The 22,932-nt window shown below is 37.6% G+C and overlaps 1 protein-coding gene across 2 annotated transcripts in view; it reads right to left on the bottom strand.

The window, feature by feature from the left end:
- osbpl3.L (oxysterol binding protein like 3 L homeolog) overlaps nt 1-22,932 on the bottom strand; it is a 100,392-nt gene that overhangs the window by 38,692 nt on the left and 38,768 nt on the right. The window contains exons 3-5 of one of the 2 annotated variants that reach the window (XM_018267386.2): nt 19,465-19,691; nt 11,600-11,788; nt 605-721 (exon numbers count right to left, since the gene is read on the bottom strand). In XM_018267386.2, the coding sequence (XP_018122875.1) occupies nt 605-721; nt 11,600-11,788; nt 19,465-19,560 (402 nt within the window). In that variant the 5' untranslated portion in view covers nt 19,561-19,691. The remainder of the gene's footprint in view (nt 1-604; nt 722-11,599; nt 11,789-19,464; nt 19,692-22,932) is intronic. The other variant, XM_018267389.2, reaches the window with a different exon arrangement.

Genomic DNA, 22,932 nt, shown 5'->3' on the forward strand with positions numbered 1-22,932 from the left:
TTGTTATTTTGCACAGCCAATCTATTTACGCAGTTTTCACACTCCTTTAAAAGAAAATACTTGCAAACAAAACTTGCCCTACCCCCATCCTTGTCCTTGTTTACAGTAAAATGTTGTATTTTTAACAATGCAAAAGGACTGTCACTAATACATTAGTTTTCCACTGGACGTCAGTGGCTGTCAAAACACCCAATGTGCTATTTGCCTTAGTTTTCTTTGGGGTCTGTGCTAGCTACATGTAGCACAATAAGTATATTTAATATTATATTTAATAATAACCTGTCTTCCATGAAAAAGATGATAATTTTTTAGCCTGGGCCAGTGTTTCTGAAACCAAACCGAGTACCCCAGTTGAAAGGCAGCAATATTAACCACTGCACCATTGTGGATATCAATTAGCGTGGAACATTTTATGTTGCATCTTGTACCCCACATGGTACTAGGACATACATTTAAAATCAAGGAATCACAGGAGGAAATTTCCAAAAACTCCTATAAAGCCTTTATTAATTTCTTGTTATTTATGTAAAGCCAATACATTTCTGCAAGCGCTTTAGAGAGATTACTATAGATCATTCACATGTTTAAAACACAAAATGCTTACCTTGTGCCAGCCTTTCAGCGGCCACTTTCTCTTCTTCAAAAGGAACCCCTCTTGCTTCTCCGGCTCCTGAACATAATTCGTGCTACTCCGAAGGCCTTCGACAATCTCCCAGCTATCCTGTTTGGAGAAAATGATGGATCAGTAGGAGATCTTCCACAGCCGCAAAATGCCGACAATATCAAAAACTTTTTATTAAAGCTTTAGCCAGACGAGAGGCACTGAACCACAGCACTGACGTTACAGTAAATGTTTACATAGAGAAGCGATCTTACGTTACACTTCATTGATTTCCATTTGTGCATTTTTCTTAAGAAACTGGGATCTAAAACATAAAATCTCAACACAGCTTGTCCTGTTCTGGTGAAATGATTACTGACAAAGACCACAACCAGCAGCAAATGAGACAGCATTAAAGGCAAAGATCACACTTCAGCATTCCTTACTATTCTCTTGACACAGAAGAATGCAGTCAGTGGGCAGTTCTGATGTTACAACGCTAAACATATTTACAGTATAAACACATATACACCCAAAGCCTCACCAGTAGCCAGGACTTTATGTAATGATCCTGTGTTTTCTAAAACATCTTAATGTCTCAATTTTCAGCAGCAAACCAAAACTTGTAAAATGTGATCACCACATGGTGAATACTGGCGATAAGGGTTCTGGCCAGTCAGTCATTTCCTTACTGGGCTACTTAATGGCTACAACAATGTGTATCTGTTCCATTCACTCAAGCATTCTGGTTACCAAAAATAAAACAAAAAAACACAACTTTTGAATGAAATACTGCTGCTGAACAATGCCAAAGCATTATTGGGCTAAAACTGGATGAATAACTAAGAATCACAGTAGCATTTGCAGCATTCATACTGAGTAAACTAACTACATTCATTTAGTTGGGGAAAAAAATTACAGAACACATTTCCACTGCCAAAAGGTTTACAGATTCTTTTGAGGGTACAATATACAGAAAAGTGAGTGCTTACCAGAAAGACACATAAAGAGGCAGTTAATCATTTTTTTCAACATTAAAGGTCAAGGAAAAAAACTAAAGAAGTAAGCTAGAAATGTTGGACGTTAAGTTTTGGGCTTCTGTACCAACCCCAGGCAACCACAGCCCTTTAGCAGTAAAAATCTGTGTCTCCAAAGATGCCCCAGTAGCTCCCCATCTTCCTTTCTACTGATTCACTGCACATGCTCTGTGCTGCTGTCACTTACTGAGCTTAGGGACCCACTCACAATATACAATACACATAAAATATAAATGTCACAATATAAGGCTGATTAGTAATGAATACAGATAATTACTACATGGCAGCTCAGAAACCAGTGCAACTAGCATTATAATTTAATAATCAGCCCTGTAGCATCAGCTTGTGTGACAGGAGATATACAAATTTGCAACAGAATTTAAAGCTGCACAGTCCTATAATGGAATGTTTTAATAGAAATAAAAGTATAATCTTATTGGATGAGTGGAAAACCTCTCTCACCCTGTAAAGGACTTGACCTGGGTGTAAAAACCCCAGGTCCGGCACTTAAACGTAGAATTCAAATGAAAGTCGCTGATGAACAATGGGAAAAACACTCACCCGAAGTCTTGAGTGGTCCGGGTGTGACAGGATAACCTAATTTTCTGCTGGATAATTAGTGATGAACCCTAAGCTTAGCTTCTCAACAGCTGCTCAGAGCCCACTGAGCATGTGAGTGTCACAGACACTTTCCAAGATGGTGACCCCCTGTGACAAGTTTGAAGTCCTGGATCATTGCTGCTATTGACAAGCTGAAACTTTTGGCTGGTGCAATAAGTTCAGTTTATAAAACATGGCATTTTTAGTCGTATTGATTTTTAGGGTTTCCTTCTCCTTTAAACAAATAGGGCTTGTGATGTGCATGCATTTTGGCTATTGCATTATCGCTTTGAAAATCAGGCCCTTTTCTAAAAGCCACAGTCTCTATTAGAATGTACTAGGAAAAAAGCCACTCACTCGGTCAAAACCTGCTTAGGCCAATTAGCAGCTCCCAAACTGGCCTAAACCTAAAGAGCTTTCTCTTTTTGATAAAGTCAGTAATCGAGGAGCAAATCTCAAAGATTTATGTTCTAATTCCAGCTTCATGGTAGTGTAGTCAAAATGAGGGAAACTGCAAAATGATCTTGTTATCCAACAACAGGCTGACAACACAATTATCACAATTTTATACCCGTATTAGCCTACATTTGCATAAAGAGCACACAAATATTTATATTATTAGTCACTTTATTTCAAATAAGGTGGGGGAAATCACACATCTTCCAGGCCAAGCATTGCGTCTCAATTTCTTGCCAATCCAGGGAATACATTGAATAAGGCCCACAGAAATGGAACGTGGGTACAGATGAAATATTCTGAACCTTAGGATCTAGAGCTAATTAATCTTTTCAGCAAGCCACTCATCATTTAAATACATACAGATGCATTACTCCAGGTTATGTATATCCTTTTTTATTCCCTTTTGAGTTTGCCAGACTACAGAAAAAAATGTATCAGAGATCAGCTCTCCCCTAGTTAAGGGTTAGTTCACACGAGGAGATTCGGGGAGATTTTGACGCCTAATCGCCTTGTCTTCTGGGCGACAATCTCCCCGAACTGCCTCAGCGTGTCTTCCCATAGGCTATAATGAAAAGTCGACTGCGCTAAAGCACACGTGGCTCTGTGTTTTCCAAAGTCGCCCGAAGTTTCCTCCGTGAGAGTGATATTCTAAGAAAAATTTCAATTGCTTTTCATTTTTAATTACTTTTGTTTTTTGGGTTATTTAGCTTTTTACTTTGTAAAACTCGAATTCAACCAAACTCGATTCAAGTTTTTTCTCTGAAATAAAAACTCGAATGTCAGGCTAAAAACAATTCCAAATTAGTCACTGCACCTCTCCCATTGAGTGGTTTTAGCAGGTGTTAGGTGGCAAATAGATGAATTCTAATTCTTAAAGGGCCAAAATCTCTAAAATCTAAATTCTAATTTTTTTTTTTAGAAACCTCGAATGGAGTTGGGATAATTCCCTAGTCGAATTTGACCATAAAAATTTTTTGGAAATTGGATTTTTCAATTTGACCCTTAATAAATCTGCACCTTAGTTGATACATTTCTCAGCAGCATCTCTGGAGTATTAGTAACTATTGTATCAATTCTAACAGCTGCCTGTAATGAAACCCAAGGATTCTGCTCAGCAGGGACAAAGATAAGAAATGTATCAACTAAGGTTCAAATGGTAAATTCGAATTGGAATTTTCAAATTTAGTTTTTAGGTCAAAACTCACAATTTAGAGATTAAAACCTTAAACCCGCAGAGTTCATGTAGAAGTCAATGTCAGCTGACCTGTTTGAAGAAGTTAATAGCCTTCCTGACATTTGAGTTTTTTTCAGAGAAAAACTTGATTCGAATTGCTTTCGATTTGATTTGCGTTTTCGGGTTGGTAACATTCGTTCGAATTTCAGACGTTCAAGTTTTTTTTCCTAACTAAGATACCATTCGCGTTTCGAGGACATTTGAGGTCATTGGAGGTTAAAAAAAATTACTCGACCTTATAACATTCCACCTTTGATAAATCAGCCCCAAAATGTAGCAATTTATAACAGTGATAAATCAGCCCCAAAATGTAGCAATTTATAACAGTTCTAAACAGAACAGCGTCTGCAACCCCCCCCCTCCCAGAGCTGAAGGTAAAAAATTTAAATTTTACACTTCAATATTATGAAATAGAAATTAATTGGAGAAAGTGTTTATTTCGGGTGAACAATCTGAAATCAACGGAACTGAAAAAAGTGTTGGAAGGTGAACAGCCGCTTGAAGCACAGTGTGATACATAAGATATCCATTAATGTATAGTATAAAGCATGTCGGTTTTGTATGTTCACTTGCACTACTACCCTGCATACACACATTCATATAAATTGGCCAGATTTCTGGAAGAATTTTGTGATAATGAAGAACAAATTTTCTACTAATGGATAAGCACCGACCAATAGGAAACGTATCAGCTGTGAAGCTTTGAATGTAGTATATAACTCACTTTACATCGTTACTCTACAACCCGCTGTCTCCTATCACTAACACAATTTTGCATCTGGTAATTGCCATCAATTATTACAAGTATGTTTGCCATTATGCATTTATAAAGCAACAGCATATTCTGCAACACTATACAATAGAAGGGCGCATACTTCAAACTAGGGATGTACCAAATTGACTATTTTGGATTCGGCCGAACTCCCGAATCCTTTCGGACAAATCTCAAACCAAATCCAATATGAATCCTATAGGGGTGGGAAGGGGAAACCATTTTGTACTTCCTTGTTTTGTGACAAAAAGTCATGCAATTTCCCTCCACCCCTAATTTGCATATGCAAATTAAGATTCGGATTTGGTTCGGCCGAATCCTGCTGAAAAAAGGCAGAATCCCAAACCGAATCCTGGATTCGGTGCATCCCTACATGCAAATTTAAATGCTCATTGACACAAGAAGGTATAGGGGGCAATGCTCTTTTCAATCTAAATGTTTCCAACACAGATTTATTGTTATGATTATCTGCACTGGTGCAAACAGACACTTATATCAGTAAATCAGCCCACTGTCTTTGACTCTAGCCCCTTTAAACAATCTTTTAGCAGAACTGTTCCAAGATATTCCTGTGATCGTTCCTCTCTACCAATATTCCTCCCAGGGCTGTGAAGTCGGTACATAAATTCTCCGACTCCTCTGTATTTAAAGGAACAATAACACCAAAAACTGAAAGTGTATCAAAGTATTAAAATATAATGTACTGCTGCTCTGCACTGGTAAAAATGTTGTTTGCTTTAGAAACACAACTATAGTTTATATGAACAAGCTGCTGTGTAGCCATTTAAGCTGGAAAATGCAGAAAAGGCACAGGATCCATAGCACAACAGATAAAACACCATTGTATTGGACAGGGTTTATCTCTAATATGCTAAGTAACCTGTGCCTTTTCTGCATTTGTCCAGCTTGAATATCTGCCCCCATAGCTACACATAAACAAAACAATGGAAAACCTGAAACAGTTTATTGAACCTGGCATATAGCTGTAGAATAGCTGCTAAATACAATCCAAAATTAACTAAAGTATTGTTCTTAGAAACAGAATAGCTTCTGCCATAGCCTCCTTCAGAGAAGTTCTTTTGATTATTTTCAGTGCTTTTTGGCAACTCAGACTCCAAAATTGCTACCAACTCTGTATACACAGCTCTGCTTCCTCCCATATAACACTTTTTGGGAAGCATGTTAAGTAAATGCATAAAAATGTTTATGCAGGCCCAAAGTCATTCCTGCAAAGAACCATTAATAAGAAAAAAAAATACCACTAGATTTGTTTGACATTGTACAGTTATGGGCTTCCTTATATGGAAACCAGACATCCAGAGACCTCCAAATTAGGGAAAGGCCACCTTTTTAATGATATAATTTTTCTCTGTCATAACAGTACCTTGTACAGGTATGGGACCTCTTATACTGAATGCTTGGGACCTAGGGTTTTCTGGATAACGGTTATGTAATTTGAATCGTCATACCTTAAGTCTACTAGAAAATCATGTAAACATTAAATAAACTCAGTCGGATTGCTTTGCCAGCAATAAGGAGTAATTATATCTTAGTTAGGATCAAGTACATGGTAGAAAAATTAAACAATTTTAAAAAAATTGGATTATTTGGATAAAATGGGGTCTATGGGAGACAGCCCTTCCATAATTTGAAGCTTTCTGGATAACGGGTTTCCAGTTAAAAGAACCCATACCTGTACTTGATTTAAAGTATACTTTAGATACGGTGATCCAAAGTACAGAAAACCCCCAGGTCTCAAGCACTCTGGATAATAGATCCCATACCTGTATTCCATTGTATTTGGCTCAATGCATAGTGTAGAGTTGGAGAGCAAAGTACTGTATGTGCCTTTCTACATTCTTTCAACATCACTTGGGACATACATGAATGCAAAAGAGATGGCAGGGAGACAAATTCACATTCTCTCTAAAGAGACTCCATTAAAGGCACTTTGCACATTCTACCATTTATTTGAGCCAAATATGCAATTTCCTCTAGGCAATAATATGCTTGGAGAATATTTTCATTTAGAAGGCCATCTGCAGAATAGCAAGATGTTTAGCAGTACTATTTTAGAGAGATAGTACAGTATTATATCTAGAGATATATAATGCACATTGTTGCTAGGGCTTTCATGCTTTTAAATGCACTTAAATATATAGTACACAGTATGCAGGGTAGGCCTTAATACCACACAAGCTTAGATATTTTGTCCAATATGTGGTATTAACACCACAACAGTTTATGCACAAAGGCTGAATTTGAGCGCTTGCAATTTTTTCAATATTTTTCTTCCTATTTTGAGTGCAGATGTCCAACCCCATGCCATGGTTACACAACAATAGTTTCAGCACTATTCAGTTAGTCACATGTTAAAGATTAAGTGAGTTTAGCAAGGAATTGGGTGGAAAAGAAGAGGGAGAGACAGCCAGGTATCTTCTGAACAGTCCTTTACTACCAATCAAGCCACATAGTTGCACCCATGTGTGCAGAAGGTTCTCCTTTTCTTCAGTGGATCATCGTTTGGTCAGACATCAAGGAATGAGACCAGGGCACTAGGGACCTAAAAGTCAACCACCCCAGTTTGTCCCATAGTTTTGAGGTTCGTCTCTGCCAGGTAGACCTGCCCTTAGACAGAAACATGATAACCAACATTTTATTTGGAATGACAACATGATGGCTTTTGGACTGCTATCCAAACTGTCCATATTGTAATTATCTTTCTTTCCTTCAGTGAAGACACTGCAAACTCTCCAATAAAATAATATAATTTATGAAATACAGTTCCGACTTACCCCCATATGTAATAAAAGGCACTATGTCTGCCCTGGGGCAGTAACCCATAGCTATGGGTTACTGCTCCTGGACAAACTTCGTGCCTTTTAATTAAATCACCCCTTTAATGGCCTACAATATTCTGATCAGGTATCCTAAATCCAGCCATAAAGACAACCTTTTTTTGAGAAGTTCAGTCAGTGACACATCTCCAAGTAAGTTCACTCACCCACAGAAGTCTGGAAAAAAATCTAAAGGGGAACTATAGCGAAATATAAGCTTCAGCATACTGAAATAAGAAACTTTCTAAATACAATCAATTAAAAATTCTGTACCGTTTTTCAAATTTATCTTCACTATTCCTCTCTCGGCATCTGTTTCTCTTCATGCAGGAGTTGGGTGTCAGATAATCATTGACAGTTACATCCAATATATCTTATAGGGGGGCTCCTATTAGATGTATTAGAGCTCACTCACCAGACATCCTGTCTCTCTACGTGTAGAATTTGTGCAAAAGGCAGTTATTTTGTTAGATTTTTTTTGTACTGGAATCAGTTATGAGTGAGCTATAATCTGCTAGGAAAGGAAGCCCCTCCTATAAGATATATTGGATCTAACTGTCAGTGAATATCTGACACCCAACTGCTGCACGAACACAGAATGAAGAGGAACAGATCCCGAGAGGGATAGTGAAGATACATTTGATTATTTCAGAAATGATGCAGAATTTGTGATTGATTGTAATTCAGTATGATGAAGCTTATATATTACATTTTCCACTTTTAAAAAAAACACATGCTGTATTTTCAAAACTATGATACATTTCATAAGACAATATAGGTATGGGTATATAGAATTTAATTAAAAGTAGGGAGGGGTGTGTGTATGGATGCTGGGTTTTCATTTGGAGGGGTTGAACTTGATGGACTTTGTCTTTTTTCAACCCAATTTAACTATGTAACTATGTAACAAAGTTAACAGTTCATCTAAAACTTCTCCGACTTATCAGTGGTTTTAATAGTCATGTAACATACGCTTATCTATTTTCTCTTTTTGTTAAAGTTGATGCTGGCATTACCTTTATATTATTATACCTTTTAGTTATATATTATTTAGATTTTACCATTACTCGTACACAGCAATTTGTTCTTTACTCTTTTGCCTAAGAAGCTTAGCTCTGGTCTACCACTCTGGAAGCTGGCAGCACATCAACTGTGGGCAGTGAGACAAAGAACACATTATACGTCTATTGATCCTGGAGTAGTTTTCCCAGGAAATAAGTATTGAGTGGATTTTTTCTCTGTTCAAATTTCTTTATGTGCAAGAGGAAGGTTACTGATCTTAAATCACATAAAATAAAATTAGAGTGACGCAACAACCAAGTAACAGGATTCCTTTTTGGCAACAAGATACCTTGCAAACCTCAGAGACTGTAATTTCTAAGGGCATACTATTTAAAAAAAACAAAAAGGCAACAAATGGACACCTCCAAAATGGCAAATATATCCTGCCATTAATTCTATATTAAATATCAGGAAGGTTTGATATCAGGTTTGTATTTGTGCTTCAAAATAGAATGCATACAATTGGTTAAGGATGGCTGCAAGTGTCCTCTTTTAGCATTTGAAAAATGGCCCCTTAGGTCAATGGCAGACATGGTGAATACACATGTTTTGTCACACAAGCATTTTATAGCTCCATGGTGGATGGACAAAATGATTGAAGTACCCCCAATTTAAAGTACCCCCTTGCCGGGCCAAGAGGTACTGGTGTTCTAATCAAGTACCTTTGCTTCAATCTCCCATTACTTGCTACAACAGCCAGTCAGCCTCTTCCCCCCTCCCAATTTTTTTTATAAATTGCACCCAACCTCCCAGTAGCACCAGAAGCACATGCCATGCTGTGGAGTCAGAGTTGGAAGCAATTTTGGGTATCTGGAATCAAAATTGCCAAAAAATGTACTGACTCCAACTCGTAATAAATTTAAAAGCACTGAAAATAATCAAATCAGATTTTAAAACTTCTATGGAGGAGGATATGGCAAAAGCAACTCTGTTTCTAAGAACAATACTTTAGTTAATTTTCGATTGTATTTAGCAGCTATTCTATATGCCAGGTTCAATTAATATAGAAGTGTTTTTTTTTTGGTTTTCCAGTTGTGTTTGATTTATATAGTCTAAATTTGATTTTGTTTTAGAATTAATAAAGGATGCAGTGTATAATTTTGAGCTTTGGCAGTGATAAAATGCCTTGTACAGTATGTTGTGTACTTAACTTATTTCAACCAAAATGGAAAATACATTAGGAGCAGTAACACCAAAAATTAAAGTGTTCTAAAGTAATTAACATATAATATACTGTTAGCATCTGGTAAAATCTGTGTGTTTGCTTCAAAAAGACTAGTATAGTATATATAGACTAGTATAGTTTATATAAAGATGCTTTGTAGCCATGGCACAGGTTACATTGCACATAACAGAAAACTCCTTCTAATACAATGGTGTTTTATCTGTTATCTGATATCTAACCTGTGCCTTTTCTCCTTTTTTCCCCGCAGCTTGAATGGCTGCCCCCATGGCTACACAGCATCATGTTTATATAAACTATAATAGTCTTTCTGAAGCAAACACACTAAGTATTTGCATGTTATTCATATGTCTGATATATACACCCTTCAATTGTACAGCACTGTGAAATATGTTTTTAAATTAGGGTTATTAATGATAACCAAATCGAGGCAGCTTTCCATCACAGGGAAGGGAAAAGGGAAGGCTTTTACTGTGGAATGTAGACACAAGGTGTGACAAAGTACAACACCAAGCAGAATACCTGACCTCTGGGTCTCCAGTGCCCCTATCATATGAAAGTACACTAGCAGAATGTGTTGAGATGGTTCAAGGGGACCTCTTCTCCTCATTACCTAATCCCCCTTCTCCATCGTGTCCATATACAGTGCTCAAGCTGCTCCCAGTTGTCTCAATATGGCCCCTGGTTCCCAGCTAACCTACCGTGAAAGTTCAGTCTTTAACTGGTGCATAATAAACTGGGGTACTAACCCCAATCACTAACTCCTCATCAGGTTCAAAGATTGCCCCTGCTACCCTAACAGCTACATAGTCACCTCTGAGGTGGTCCTAGTACACTGAGCTCCTTCCTCCCTTGGTTCAAGCAAAGTGCAGCCCCCAAACTGAGGTCCTACTCAACTGGCAACTGGTATAGACTCATACAGGGAAAACCCCATATAGACCAACCTCATGGGTTGCGCCACCTGCTGGCTGAACTAAGTATTGATAACAAAAAGCTAAGAACATCAATGTAAATAGCTCACCAGGTAGATCATGTGGTCCAGGAGAACCAGCCCCTGATTAAGTACCCCATGAGTACAAAATGCATAGGGCCTATGTAGATGCAAGAATATTTTTGTTAAATAAAGTATTTTTTTTTTAACATTAACGGTTGTTCCTGTGGATTCCTCTGAATGCCCGATAGCCCTGTTTTTCTTGAAATATTGCCCAGCTATTGAAATAAAAATATATTTCACCTCCTTACAAATATTTTCCATGTACCGTATTATACATATGTGATCCATCAGGCTTACATGAAAAGTTATCAGGTTCCATGTTTTATCAAAAACTGGGATCTTGCAACTATGAAAATAGAAAAATGCTTTGATTTTATACTTATTTAACAGGTATGGGATCGCTCATCCAGAAACCCTTTATTCAAAAAGCTCCAAATTACCAAAGCTTTTTTTGCAGAAAAGATGGCAGTCCCATTGGTGTGTTTGCTTGGTGCTAAAGAACGCACATTTTTAAAAGCTAGATATGTATCTTAGATATATTTACATATATGTATGCGCTAATTCAATTATCTGAGCACCAAAACAGACATGTGTTTGAGAAATATCTAGTGTTGGGAAGGGTTAAATTCTATAACATAAGCGTGAAAGTAGAACCATTAAAGAAAAATCTCTAGTGAGTAAAGCTAAATCCAAAAGAGGTAACCAAAAGGAAAAGAAGATAGTTAAAAGGAAAGAAGTTTAGCAAGAACCACTAGAATGTGCGGGGTACATGAAAAGAAATAGTGGCTTTAGTTCAAACAGATTTGTTCACAGTACATACCATCCACGGAGTCTGAAATTTGGAGCTGGAATCACTTCCAGCTTTCTGAAGGCATTCTCCACATAATTTCTTTGTGTTCAAAGCTGCTTTGTCACAGGCTAAGCACAAGTTGTGATTTTTTAGCTGCCTTCTTCTTACCCATAGGTTCTTTATTAATTCTACGGTCTTCTGAGGATGAATGTGATTGGTCTATACACAACGGACATAAGGGAAGGCCAGTTAGGCTCTAATTGTTTTTTTAATCATTACCGCTAAGCATTAAAATGCATTGGAGATTTCTAATAGAAAATTCCGAAAGCACCACAGACAAAAAATCAAATTAGGTTTACAATGGAAGAATGGAAATGTAATTTACAACTTAGCTTATTTAATAAGCTTTAAAGTAAACATAATGCATATCTTATTAGCCGTGATTTAACATCTCCAAATGATTAAGTACCCCATAGGGACACTGTATTATCATTCAAAAAACAGTGAGCTGTCATATATCTTTGCAACCTACTTCTATGTCCATTACAGATACGATTTTACAGCTCTTTTTTTACCATACAGAAGGGTCCCAATGTTTCAGGAACCTAGTGCTCATGGAAATAAACCACCCTGCTTATATTACCTCTTAAAGGCCCCCCTGTAACAGCTTGTAATTCCCATGTAAAGTGCTGGTCTATTGATGGAGATAGGCTAGCCATCACTCATTTGGCTGTGGCCAATCAGAAAATGTGCTGTATCACCAACATATGACAGTTTTGTAAGGGGAGCTAGGACAGAAAATGGAGAGCTTTATTGTATGCAACAAAAGACAAGTACGGGACCTATTATCCAGAATTTCCGGATTACAGATCTTTACATAATTTGGATCTTCATTCCTTAAGTCTACCATAAAATTACGTAAACATTAAATAAACCCAACAAGCTGGTTTTGCTTCCTACAAGGAACTTAGTTCGGATCAAGTACAATATTATTATTTTATTATTATCATTATTATTGAGAAAAATTTGGATGATAAAAAAAACTGGAGTCTTTGGGAGACTACCTTTTCTTATCCTTTCTGGATAACTGGTTTCCAGATAACAGATCCATTGCCTGTACCTTTTTTTTTTTTTAATGAAGCTGGTCAGGCACTCTTCCCTGTGCAATTAAAAAATACACACAAAAGCAAAATGGTTTCTGTTTATAATGTCATATTTCACTAAAAGTAGTTGTCCTGCCCCAAATAATAAACCTTCTGCCCTTATTACGTTTTAGTGTTTCATAGTTTCACACTCTTTCTACATAAATATTGTGCTAGAAGTGTGAAAGGGTAGGCACATATAGCGCTTCAGGAGATTATTCATTGCCGTCATATGTTTTACAGTTATATGGTTGTCAAGTTTCAGATTCTCTTTTTAAAGCAAACTGTATTTTTGACTTTAATCAGTGCAGGACCCTTAACTATAACTGAGGGCACCCAGCTCACACACCTGTTTAATGGAAAGCATAAAGAAGCTGTAACCCAGTTGTAAAGAATCTAATAATATATGTGGCATATAGAGAAATACAAGAGTCCTCTGCACTCAACTCATTATCAATATATTAAGGACATTGAGACATTTTGTGTCTTAAGCTACTAAAAAATGCCTTACCCTTTTAAAAAAACAGGGATTGTTTGTCCATATATTGAAATATATTTAAGCTGGCCAACTACGTCAAAGTCATTCAATACATGTGTCATGTTCAGCGATGCATAGAGTTGGCTGTTGGCACCTAAACTCATCCTGATTCTTACATTCATGTCAGCAGGAAGAGCAAGTAGAGCAAGAAATGATAAGCACAGAGCACACTCCCTGAACCCTGCCTATGGTTATATAGGGACTCCAAGCCACGTCATTCACCTTTTACTTAATGGCATCACAATCGCCTTTTTCTTATTTGCATGACTAAATAAATCTGATCAGCTATTAATACAGACCTCATTTCTTTTGAACCATGCATCTAAAAATGTACTGACATAATTTTTAAAATACTGCATTTACCAGCATAATGGCTTAAATAAACATCTACAAAGACAGACACAATCACATAAGTCCCCCTTATTTTGTTGCCTGCTTAGCTTACAAAATTATTTGTTTGTTGTTTTAAAGGAATTGTATAAAATTAAAAACTGGGTAAATAGGTTGTGCAAAATAAAAAAAAAATTACTAATATAGTTAGTTAGCCAAAAATGTCATGTATAAAGTCTGGAGTGACTGGGTGTCTAACATAACAGAACAGAATACTATTCCTGCTTTGCAGCTCTCTTGGTTTCCACTGATTGGTTGCCAGGCAGTAACCAATCAGTGACTTGAGAGGGGGCACATGGGTCATAACTGTTGCTTTTGAATGTGGCCTTCATGCTTAGGATCAATTACAAACACACTGAACAGTTCTGTCCCACGTGGCCCCCCATATAGTCACTGACTAACCGAGTGAGAGAGCTAAAAAGCAAACTAAAGCAATACCGACACATTCCTATAAAAATCATAGGAATGTGTCAGTATCAAGTATTTGCTGCACCCGGAATATTTTCCCTGAAAGCCCCCTTCAAAGCCGACCCCCAGCCCTGCGAACCTGCTTTGACACTGTGCAGTTTCAGTGACGCTGGGCTGGGGGCGGTGCGATCTTTCCATAGGCTGATTACGCTTGTAAACAGGACTTCAGCCTATGGAAGGATCGCTCCGCCCCCAACCCAGCGTCATGGAAGCAAGACAGAAGATCCGTTAGTAGTGTCAGGGGGTCGGCTGCGCAAAAGGTTTGAGGGAAAATATTGTGGGTACAGCAACTACTTGATATTGACATGTTCCTATGATTTTTATAGGAATCTGTCAGTATCGCTTAAGTAGTGTTCTGGCTATTATGTTACACATCCAGTCACTCCAGCCATTTTTGCCTAACTATATAGAAATATTTTTTATTTTGCACAGCCAATTTACCCAGTTTTTATTTTTACACAGAACTGTTCCGTTAAGCCTATTTCATGAGCATCAGGAACGGTGCCAGAGAGCAATATTAATGAAGAGTCATATTTCCCCCTTGCTAATACTGAAGATCATCAGCATGCATCTACCCACCCACTGCTCCAACTAAAACAAAGCCAAATCCCCATATGGCAAGGTGATAGAATTCTTAGCCTGGGATGGTGTGAACTTTACGCTCTTTGCTTCTCGGAGATGGAGAAAAAGAAATGTTGGAACACAGGTGGTCTCCCTAGAAACAGTTTCCCAAGCACACCGTCTAAATATAAATAATTCACTGCTGTACTAGTATTCTGCTAAATGTGCCTCCTTGTTAGTTGGCCTTGGACATGGTTAAATTGATGATCAGTCTAATGATGAAAATATATTTTTATTGATCGGGGCTGTTCAATAGGTACACATTTCACAGAGCAGAACAAACAGCAATTCAACATTTCTCATCACTACAAAAATGACTTGTTCCATATCTCTGTATAAGAAATGGCCTTCAAGGATAAGGTCTGCAAAATATCCTTGATTTACAGAATAGAATTAAAAAAAAAAAAAAATAATAAAATGCTACATGCAGCAATGACATTGTCTTGGCTGTATTTTTCTACAGCTTTCACATAAGGGCAGGGGCACACGGGCAGATTTGCAGAGATTTAGTTGCCTGGCAACGAATCTTCTTCGGGGCGACAATCTCCCCAAACTGCCTTCCGCCTGCTTTAATGAGAAACCGCCAGCGCAATGGCACTCGCATTGCTTCGATTTCCGAAGTTGCCTCATAAGGAAACTTCAGGCGACTTCAGAAATCGAAGCGCCACGAGTGCATTGCCAGAGGCGATTTTTTCATTTTAGCAGGGGAAAGGCAGTTCGGGGAGATTGTCGCCCCGAAGAAGCAATTAGTCACAGGCGACTAAATCTCCCCGAATCTGCCTGTGTGCCCCTGCCCTTACTTTGATTTCCCCTGATATAACTGTGGTACTGATTAGCATTTATTGAAACATTTCTATGAACAGGATGTTAACCAAAATGCAAACATTACAGAAATCAACCACTCTCTTACCATTTATTTTAAAGACATCGTCATCAGTCATGATTCTTAATGGACAGTGGCACTCCATTTAAGCATATATAATAAACACGAGGCAGACGCAGCTAATTATACAGCTATAATTCATAAGTTCGATTTTCCATTATTTCACGAGGAAGTAACAAGCATGAACAATGTATAAGATGCCACCCCCTTCCTCAGGTGACGTATTATAATACAGGTATGGGACCGGTTATCCAAAATGCTTGAGACCTGTGGATTTGCAGATAATGGATCTTTCTGTAATTTGGATCTTCATATCTTAAAGTCTACTAGAGAAATACGTAAACATAAATAAACCCAATAGGCTGGTTTTGCCTCCAATAAAGATTAATTACATTTTCGCTTGGATCAAGTACAAGGTACTGTTTTATTAATACAGAGAAAAAGGAAATCATTTAAAAAAAAATTGGATTATTTTGATAAAATGTGGTCTATGTGAGATGGCCTTTTCATAATTCTAAGATTTCTGGATAACGGGTTTCCAGATAACAGATTCCATACCTGCAGTACAATATAAATTACATAAAAGTCAATCATAAAAAACACAAATGTCCACCATGGTAACTTTAAACACTCCTATATATAAATTGGCTGAAAACCAGACTAGTTTTACAACCTACCAAGTTCCTAACGAGAAAGACACAGCCCAGAAAAATGTCAAATGTGCATTTGTCATATATATATATATATATATATATATATATATATATATATATATATATATATATATATATATATATATATATATATATATATATATATATATAGCAAATTTGAGTACAGTGCACACGGATAACCGAAAAAAACAATGCCTGTGTGCTGGTTACATGTGTCAATAGTCATAGGCAAGAGAGAAAAAACCGCACCAACAGGTCTTTATACAAAAATAGAAAACCTTTTATTCAACGTTTCGGCTCAAACCGCTGGAGCCGTCTTCAGCCGTTCCTGAAGACGGCTCCAGCGGTTTGAGCCGAAACGTTGAATAAAAGGTTTTCTATATATATATATATATATATATATATATATAATTATTAATACACTAAATTTAATCTAAAAAAAAAAAAAGAAAAAAATTAATATTGAATGATGGTGCTATATTATGTATTTTTTAAAGACCTTTTCAATTCTGCATCATATCTGGCACAAAGCTATATATTTCTTTGTGGTACAGGTATGGGATCCATTATCTGGAAACCAGCTATCCAAAAAGCTCTTAATTACAGGAAAACCATCTCCCACAGTCTCCATTTTAAGCAAATAATTTATTATTACAGAGAAATAATTTCTAAAATTATTAAACAGTAGCTTGTACTTGATCCCAAATAAAATATAATTAATCCTTACTGGAAGCAAAACCAGCCTATTGGGTTTATTTCATGTTTAAATAATTGTTTTGTAAATTTCGTAATTTTTTAGGTATTAAGATCAAATTATGATAAGACCCCTTATCCAGAAAACCCCAGGTAACGAGCATTCTGGATAATAGGTCGAATACCTGTATTTATAACAAACTGCCATGCAAAACTGTACTGTTTTTCAGTCAATAAATGTTGCTGCCTCAGCATCAAAAAGGGAAATACAGTCTTTGAATTACTGCTGGAGTTGGTACGTTTATTCTTCATGAGAAATTTGAACACTTTAAAATAAACCATGTTAACCAATGGCCACATTTTTATGAAATTTGTAAAGTGATGGGCTTCAACAAGAATAACATTTTATGCTGCCCTACAGCTCTGATGAGAAAACCTCATCCAAACGCTGTAAATAAATCATGCCATTAAGTGGCCAAATGATAATTAAAATGGTAAGGTTCTCAAAGCATTAACATCTGAATCAAGCAGCTTATAGACACAGTTGTCTACACAGACAACTCCAAGATAAGTCATTCCAGCCTTTATACATTACATTTTTGGCTAGCTAACTATATTAAAACCATTTTTATTCTGCACAGCCTATTTACCTAGATTTTAATTTTTATCCTGAACAATTCCTTTAAAAGGAGAAGGAAAGCTACCAAGGCAGTTTATTGCCAATAGATTAGCCACAATAATGCAAGCTAGAACACTATATTTATTCTGCAGAATGCTTTGCCATACCTGAGTAAACAGCTCAAGACTCTCTCTCTGTTTGCTTAGGCTAGCAGCTGCCATATTGTCTCGGCGTGACATCACTTCCTGCCCGAGTCTCTCCCTGCTCACTCATAGCCCTGGGCTCAGATTACAGCAGGGAGGGGAGGAGGGAGGGGGAAAAGGGAGGTGGAGAGGAGCAAACTGAGCATGCTCAAGCCCTAGCCCTGGTTTAAGTTAAGTTTAACCCAGTTTAAGCTGAAAACTGTAAGTCTGATACAGATGCCCATGTGTACACAATAGAAGGAAAGAAATGCGGTGTTTCCTTTGACAGAGGACTCAGAGCAGCATTACTTTGAGGGTTTACTGGTATATTTATATAGACCTTTCTGATAAACCTTACCTTTCCTTCTCCTTTAAACGGCAATTCACTTTCATTAGCAAAACTAGTATAACACATAAAACATTGCACTAAAACTCCCAGAAATGAGGCCAAACTTTCATAACCTGCCAAATTTTGAAACATAGGCCTGCTAGTTAGGTTGTGTGGCCATAAAAAAAGGCATGGTAAAAAATTTTCGCTGCAGCACAACGTTTTGTCTCTCTTTCCATTTTTTTTGAATGTTGGGAGGAATGATTAGTGCCAAAGGTAGAGATCAGGGGAGGAAGAACAATAGGCTGGGTCTGTTTTTGGGCTAGGGCCATTGGTTCCAGTAAAAAGGATATTCCCATTCGTATAAAGTAAGAAAATGTCAGTCTAAGCAACTTCATCACATACAGTCATTAAAATGTAGATTAGTTTATAGGTATTTGCAATTGAAATATTCTAGAAATCCATTATAATCCATTTTAGGGGTGCAAGAACTATGTGAAGGCAACAGAGCATGTGCCTAGGGCACAACTGTTGGGGGGTACTAGAGAGCCTTAGACACAAGCCCCTGTTGCCTTCTCTATTTCTGACCCTGTGAAAATTGCAGACTGGAGGGGTGTTTGGATTTAATTTTAGCGAGGTTTGGTGTGAGTGGGCCAGTGACTTTTTCCTTGTATGCATGTGCTTTCTGACAGGGTTCTGTAAGAATCCAGTTCCCAGAATGCCCTGTTTGCTATTTTTGACCTGAGAAGAAGAAGAATAATTGAAGCAAAGGGCAGATACTGCCCTACAGTTACACAAATATCTTTAAAGCAGACCCAGTGGTGTAACCATGTTAATGGGCCCCACAGCGAATTCATTTTAGAGACCCCAACATTTGCAGAGATTGACCTGTTCTATCAATATAGATTGAAATTGCTCATTAACTAGGACCTCACGAGGCCATCTGCAGCACAGGGTCTCCTTCCTCTGTAGTTATGCCCCGGAGTGGACCCGACACCCAGACATAAAAAAAAACTTTTAAAATTAAAAAACATGAAACCCAAATTATTTTTCTTCTCAAATATCCACACCTGTCATAACAGGTATTTTAAAAATCTCAGCTACCAATCTTTTATTGCCGCAGGCATTGAGGCGGGGCAGGCCCTCCCTGCACTCCCTAAAGGCGCTGCACTCCTCACATTCCCCCTCTTTCCTCACAATCTAATTGCGTCAGTCAGTACATGTTGCTGCCTCAACATCAAAAAGGGAAATACTGTCTTTGAATTACTGCTGGAGTGGTTAACGTTATTCTTCATGAGAAAATGTAACACTTAACACGTATTGACTTTCAGAGGAAAAACAAGCTGGTCATACTAACCTGTCGACTCCCCAGCTTAGAGGAACAGCTGCTTGTGCTTCTTGATGGAGACAGCATTCTTTGGGAGACACCCCGACTTCTTTCTTCACCCATCATAAATGGTCTGTTCTGCCCTCAGGAAAGACAATAACTCCACCAACGATACTTATGTAATAAAAGCTGATGAACTCCAGATATATGCAGTTCTTCAGTCATCTTTTTTGCTGTGATGAGGCATTACTCTAAACCTATAAAAAATGTAAAAAACAGTATATATAAGAAAGACTGAAACACTAAGGGGGTTATTTATCAAAGGTCAAGTTCGTGAGGCTTATGAGGTTTTTTCTACCTCGAAAGAACTCAACTCGAATGTTTGCATTGATTAGAGTTTTTTTTACATTCGAGTTTTTTTTTTTATAAATAAGCAATCTCAATTGATTGAGTTATCGGTGAAAAAAAACCCAGAATAGCTTGAATTGATTGCGTTTTCAAGTGAAAACCACCAAAATAAAACAGAAAATCATGAAGGATAAACACGTCTTCAAATGGTTCAAGGGACCTCTGCCATTGACTTCTCCATGACCTCGGCAGGTTTTAGCAGGCGTCTTTTCGGATTCTAGTTTTTTTGCAGCTTCGGGGCATAACAAATTTTGATAAAAGTTTTATCCCGAATAATTCTAGTATTCCAGAAACTACCCTTGAAAAACGCATATTTTTCAGGAAAAACTCAACTCGACCTTTGATAAATAACCCTCTAATTGTTCTTTTTGGTAGGGACATCAAGGAGGCCTAACGGTACTTTTTGTCTCCAGATCAGATGCAATTGCACAATTAGAAACACCCAATGTCAATGGATGTCAAAGTGATATGATTCAAAGAGAGCTGATGCAAGCGGTTACACCTGACTTCCCTTGTGTGACACGGTTCCATTATAAATGAATGAAAATATTCCTCCACACAAAGACACAAGGACTAATGGAATCCCCTCCTCCATACCAATTCGTTTTGAAGCATAATTTATCTTATGGTGATAAAACACATAGAAAGCCCTTGAAAGACCTTGCCAATTTCACCTGTGGGTGAGGCAATTGCAACTTTGAAATGCTCACTGACGAATTTCCAAGCAATAATCCCCTACGTGCTCACAATTACATTTTCTTCTATTATGCAAAAAAACAGTTTTGAGGGTATTTTTTTAATGCCATGCAAATAGTTAAAGAAAAGTAGTCCATTCTTCAAAAATTTGTAATGGGAAATTGTAGTCGCAAAGAGCAAAACTATTTACACAAAGAATAAAAATTCATATTTCGCAATGTAATACTTTTCCTTAAACTGTTATTGCATTGCGAATTTTAACTGCGCATTGCCCACTTTTAAGAAGTGCTTGAAGGTATCGTAATCTTTTGGAGCAAACATAACTTTTTCATTCACTGCGCACTGCCGCACGCTATAAAATCCGCAAACCTTCTTCCCCTGTCGGAAGTGGTCACTAAATGGTTTCCGGGTTTGCAAAAGCTGTATTAAAGGGGACCAGTCACCCAAAAAAATTATTCACAATCCTATTTTATCACATTAGTTAAGCAAAATGAGCTTTAATTACACTGTAGAAATTATTTGAATCTTGTTTCCTTCAGTCTTGGAATTCATAATTATAGCAAGCAGGCAGGAGCCATTTTGTGGACACTGTTATTAAGGCAAGCCTTGCATCATCTCCAAATCTTGTTTGTGCACCTGAATGGGGGACATGATATCCACCCCCATGCACTGGCTACACAATTAAATGATGAAGAGAATGGGGGAATATGTGGAGAACAGTGACATCTAGGAAGTGTTGAATGGAAAGTAAAAGCAATTACCTGCCCCGTCTCTATGCTTAAGGCATAGGAGGAGGGGCAGACAATATTTGATTGACACCTGAGATTTTTAAATGAGCTTATAACGGCCAAGAATGGTTTGATAAAAAATAGAAATTGGATTTCATGTTTAATTTGAAAAGAACTTTTATTATACAGCTTTTTCTGTCAAAGGCAAATTTGTTCACACAAAGGCATAACTTTTCGCATTGCGAATATTTTTCCGTTAGCAACTTTTATTACATTCCCCCATTAGACTATTAAAATCATAAAGTCAAAGGCAAAGAATGTATGTAAAAATGAGTTAACTTGTAAATACAATGAGAATGATGACATACACAGTTATTTCAAGCACTGCTTGCCTAAGGTTGTCTGCAGAAACACAGATAAGTAGCACAGCTAAATATAGAAGTAGCCTGGGGAATATTAATAGATATTTTAAATGGAGTGCCGAGAGGCAGAATGGGAAGAAAAAGCCCTAGCCATGGGATTTTAGAGGAAACACATTGCCATGGAGATGAAGCCATTTATGAAAAGCACATTAAAACAGGGCAATATATAGCACACATTGCACATGCTGGGCACATTTACAGGTAAATATGGATGTAATGCAGTTCATACAGTGAAGCAGTAGCACCTGGAAAATAAGAACACATTCAAGCAAAGGATCACAAAAAGCTACGAGTATCAAAAACAGAGCAATTCCATATACTGTATATCTCACTTCAGAGGATAAGAGGCACGACTCAACAAGACAAGGCATGCATAAAAAGACAGTCAACTGGGAAGGAGGTGTTAAAGACAATCTGTTGCCAATAACATCAACAAGCTAAATGTACAGATTTAGGAGATAAACTTAATTTTGTGATTGAATATTTAAGGAGCATATAAATCAAAACCCCCCCCCATGATGCCCTCTTACATAGCCACTGCCTCCAGTCTCAGTCCTTAAAACGGACCTGTCACCCAGACATAAAAAGCTGTGTAATTAAAGTGCTTTGCAAATGAAACATAAAATCCCAATTCTATTTTTCATTAAAACATCCATACCGGTTATTAATGCGTTTAAATATTTGAGCTGTCAATCATATATTGCCTGTCCCGCCTCTATGCCTCAGGCATAGAGGTGGGGCAGTCAATTACTTTCCATTCTGCACTTCTTAGATGTAATGGCACTCTCACATTCCCCCACCCTCCTCATGCTCTGTAATTTTTTAGGGCACTGTGCATGCGCATTAGGTTCTGGATTCTGGCACATATAAAAGATTTTGGGGTGATACACAACTTGCTTTACTAAGAGTGTCCTTATGGTATTTCCTTACAGCCCTCAATTTATATATATCTGGGTTTTCCAGATAAGGGGGCAGATTTACCAAAGGGCACAAAGTGACTAACGTTAGCGAAAATTCGCCAGCGTGACATCATTTCGCTACTTCGTCTATTTAGTAACGGGTGCAGGCATAACTTCACTAGCGAAGGAGATAGACTGTAGCGGGAATTCGCTGGCGAAGTTGCGCTTTAGCGAATGGACGTAACTAAGCAACTAGGGATTTTACTGAACGTTACCTCTAGCGCCAGACCATCACCACATCAGACCAGGCAAAGTGCAATATAGAGTAGATAGGACTTCCTCAAA

This window comes from Xenopus laevis, chromosome 6L (assembly GCF_017654675.1).
Source record: "Xenopus laevis strain J_2021 chromosome 6L, Xenopus_laevis_v10.1, whole genome shotgun sequence".
Taxonomy (NCBI): domain Eukaryota; kingdom Metazoa; phylum Chordata; class Amphibia; order Anura; family Pipidae; genus Xenopus; species Xenopus laevis.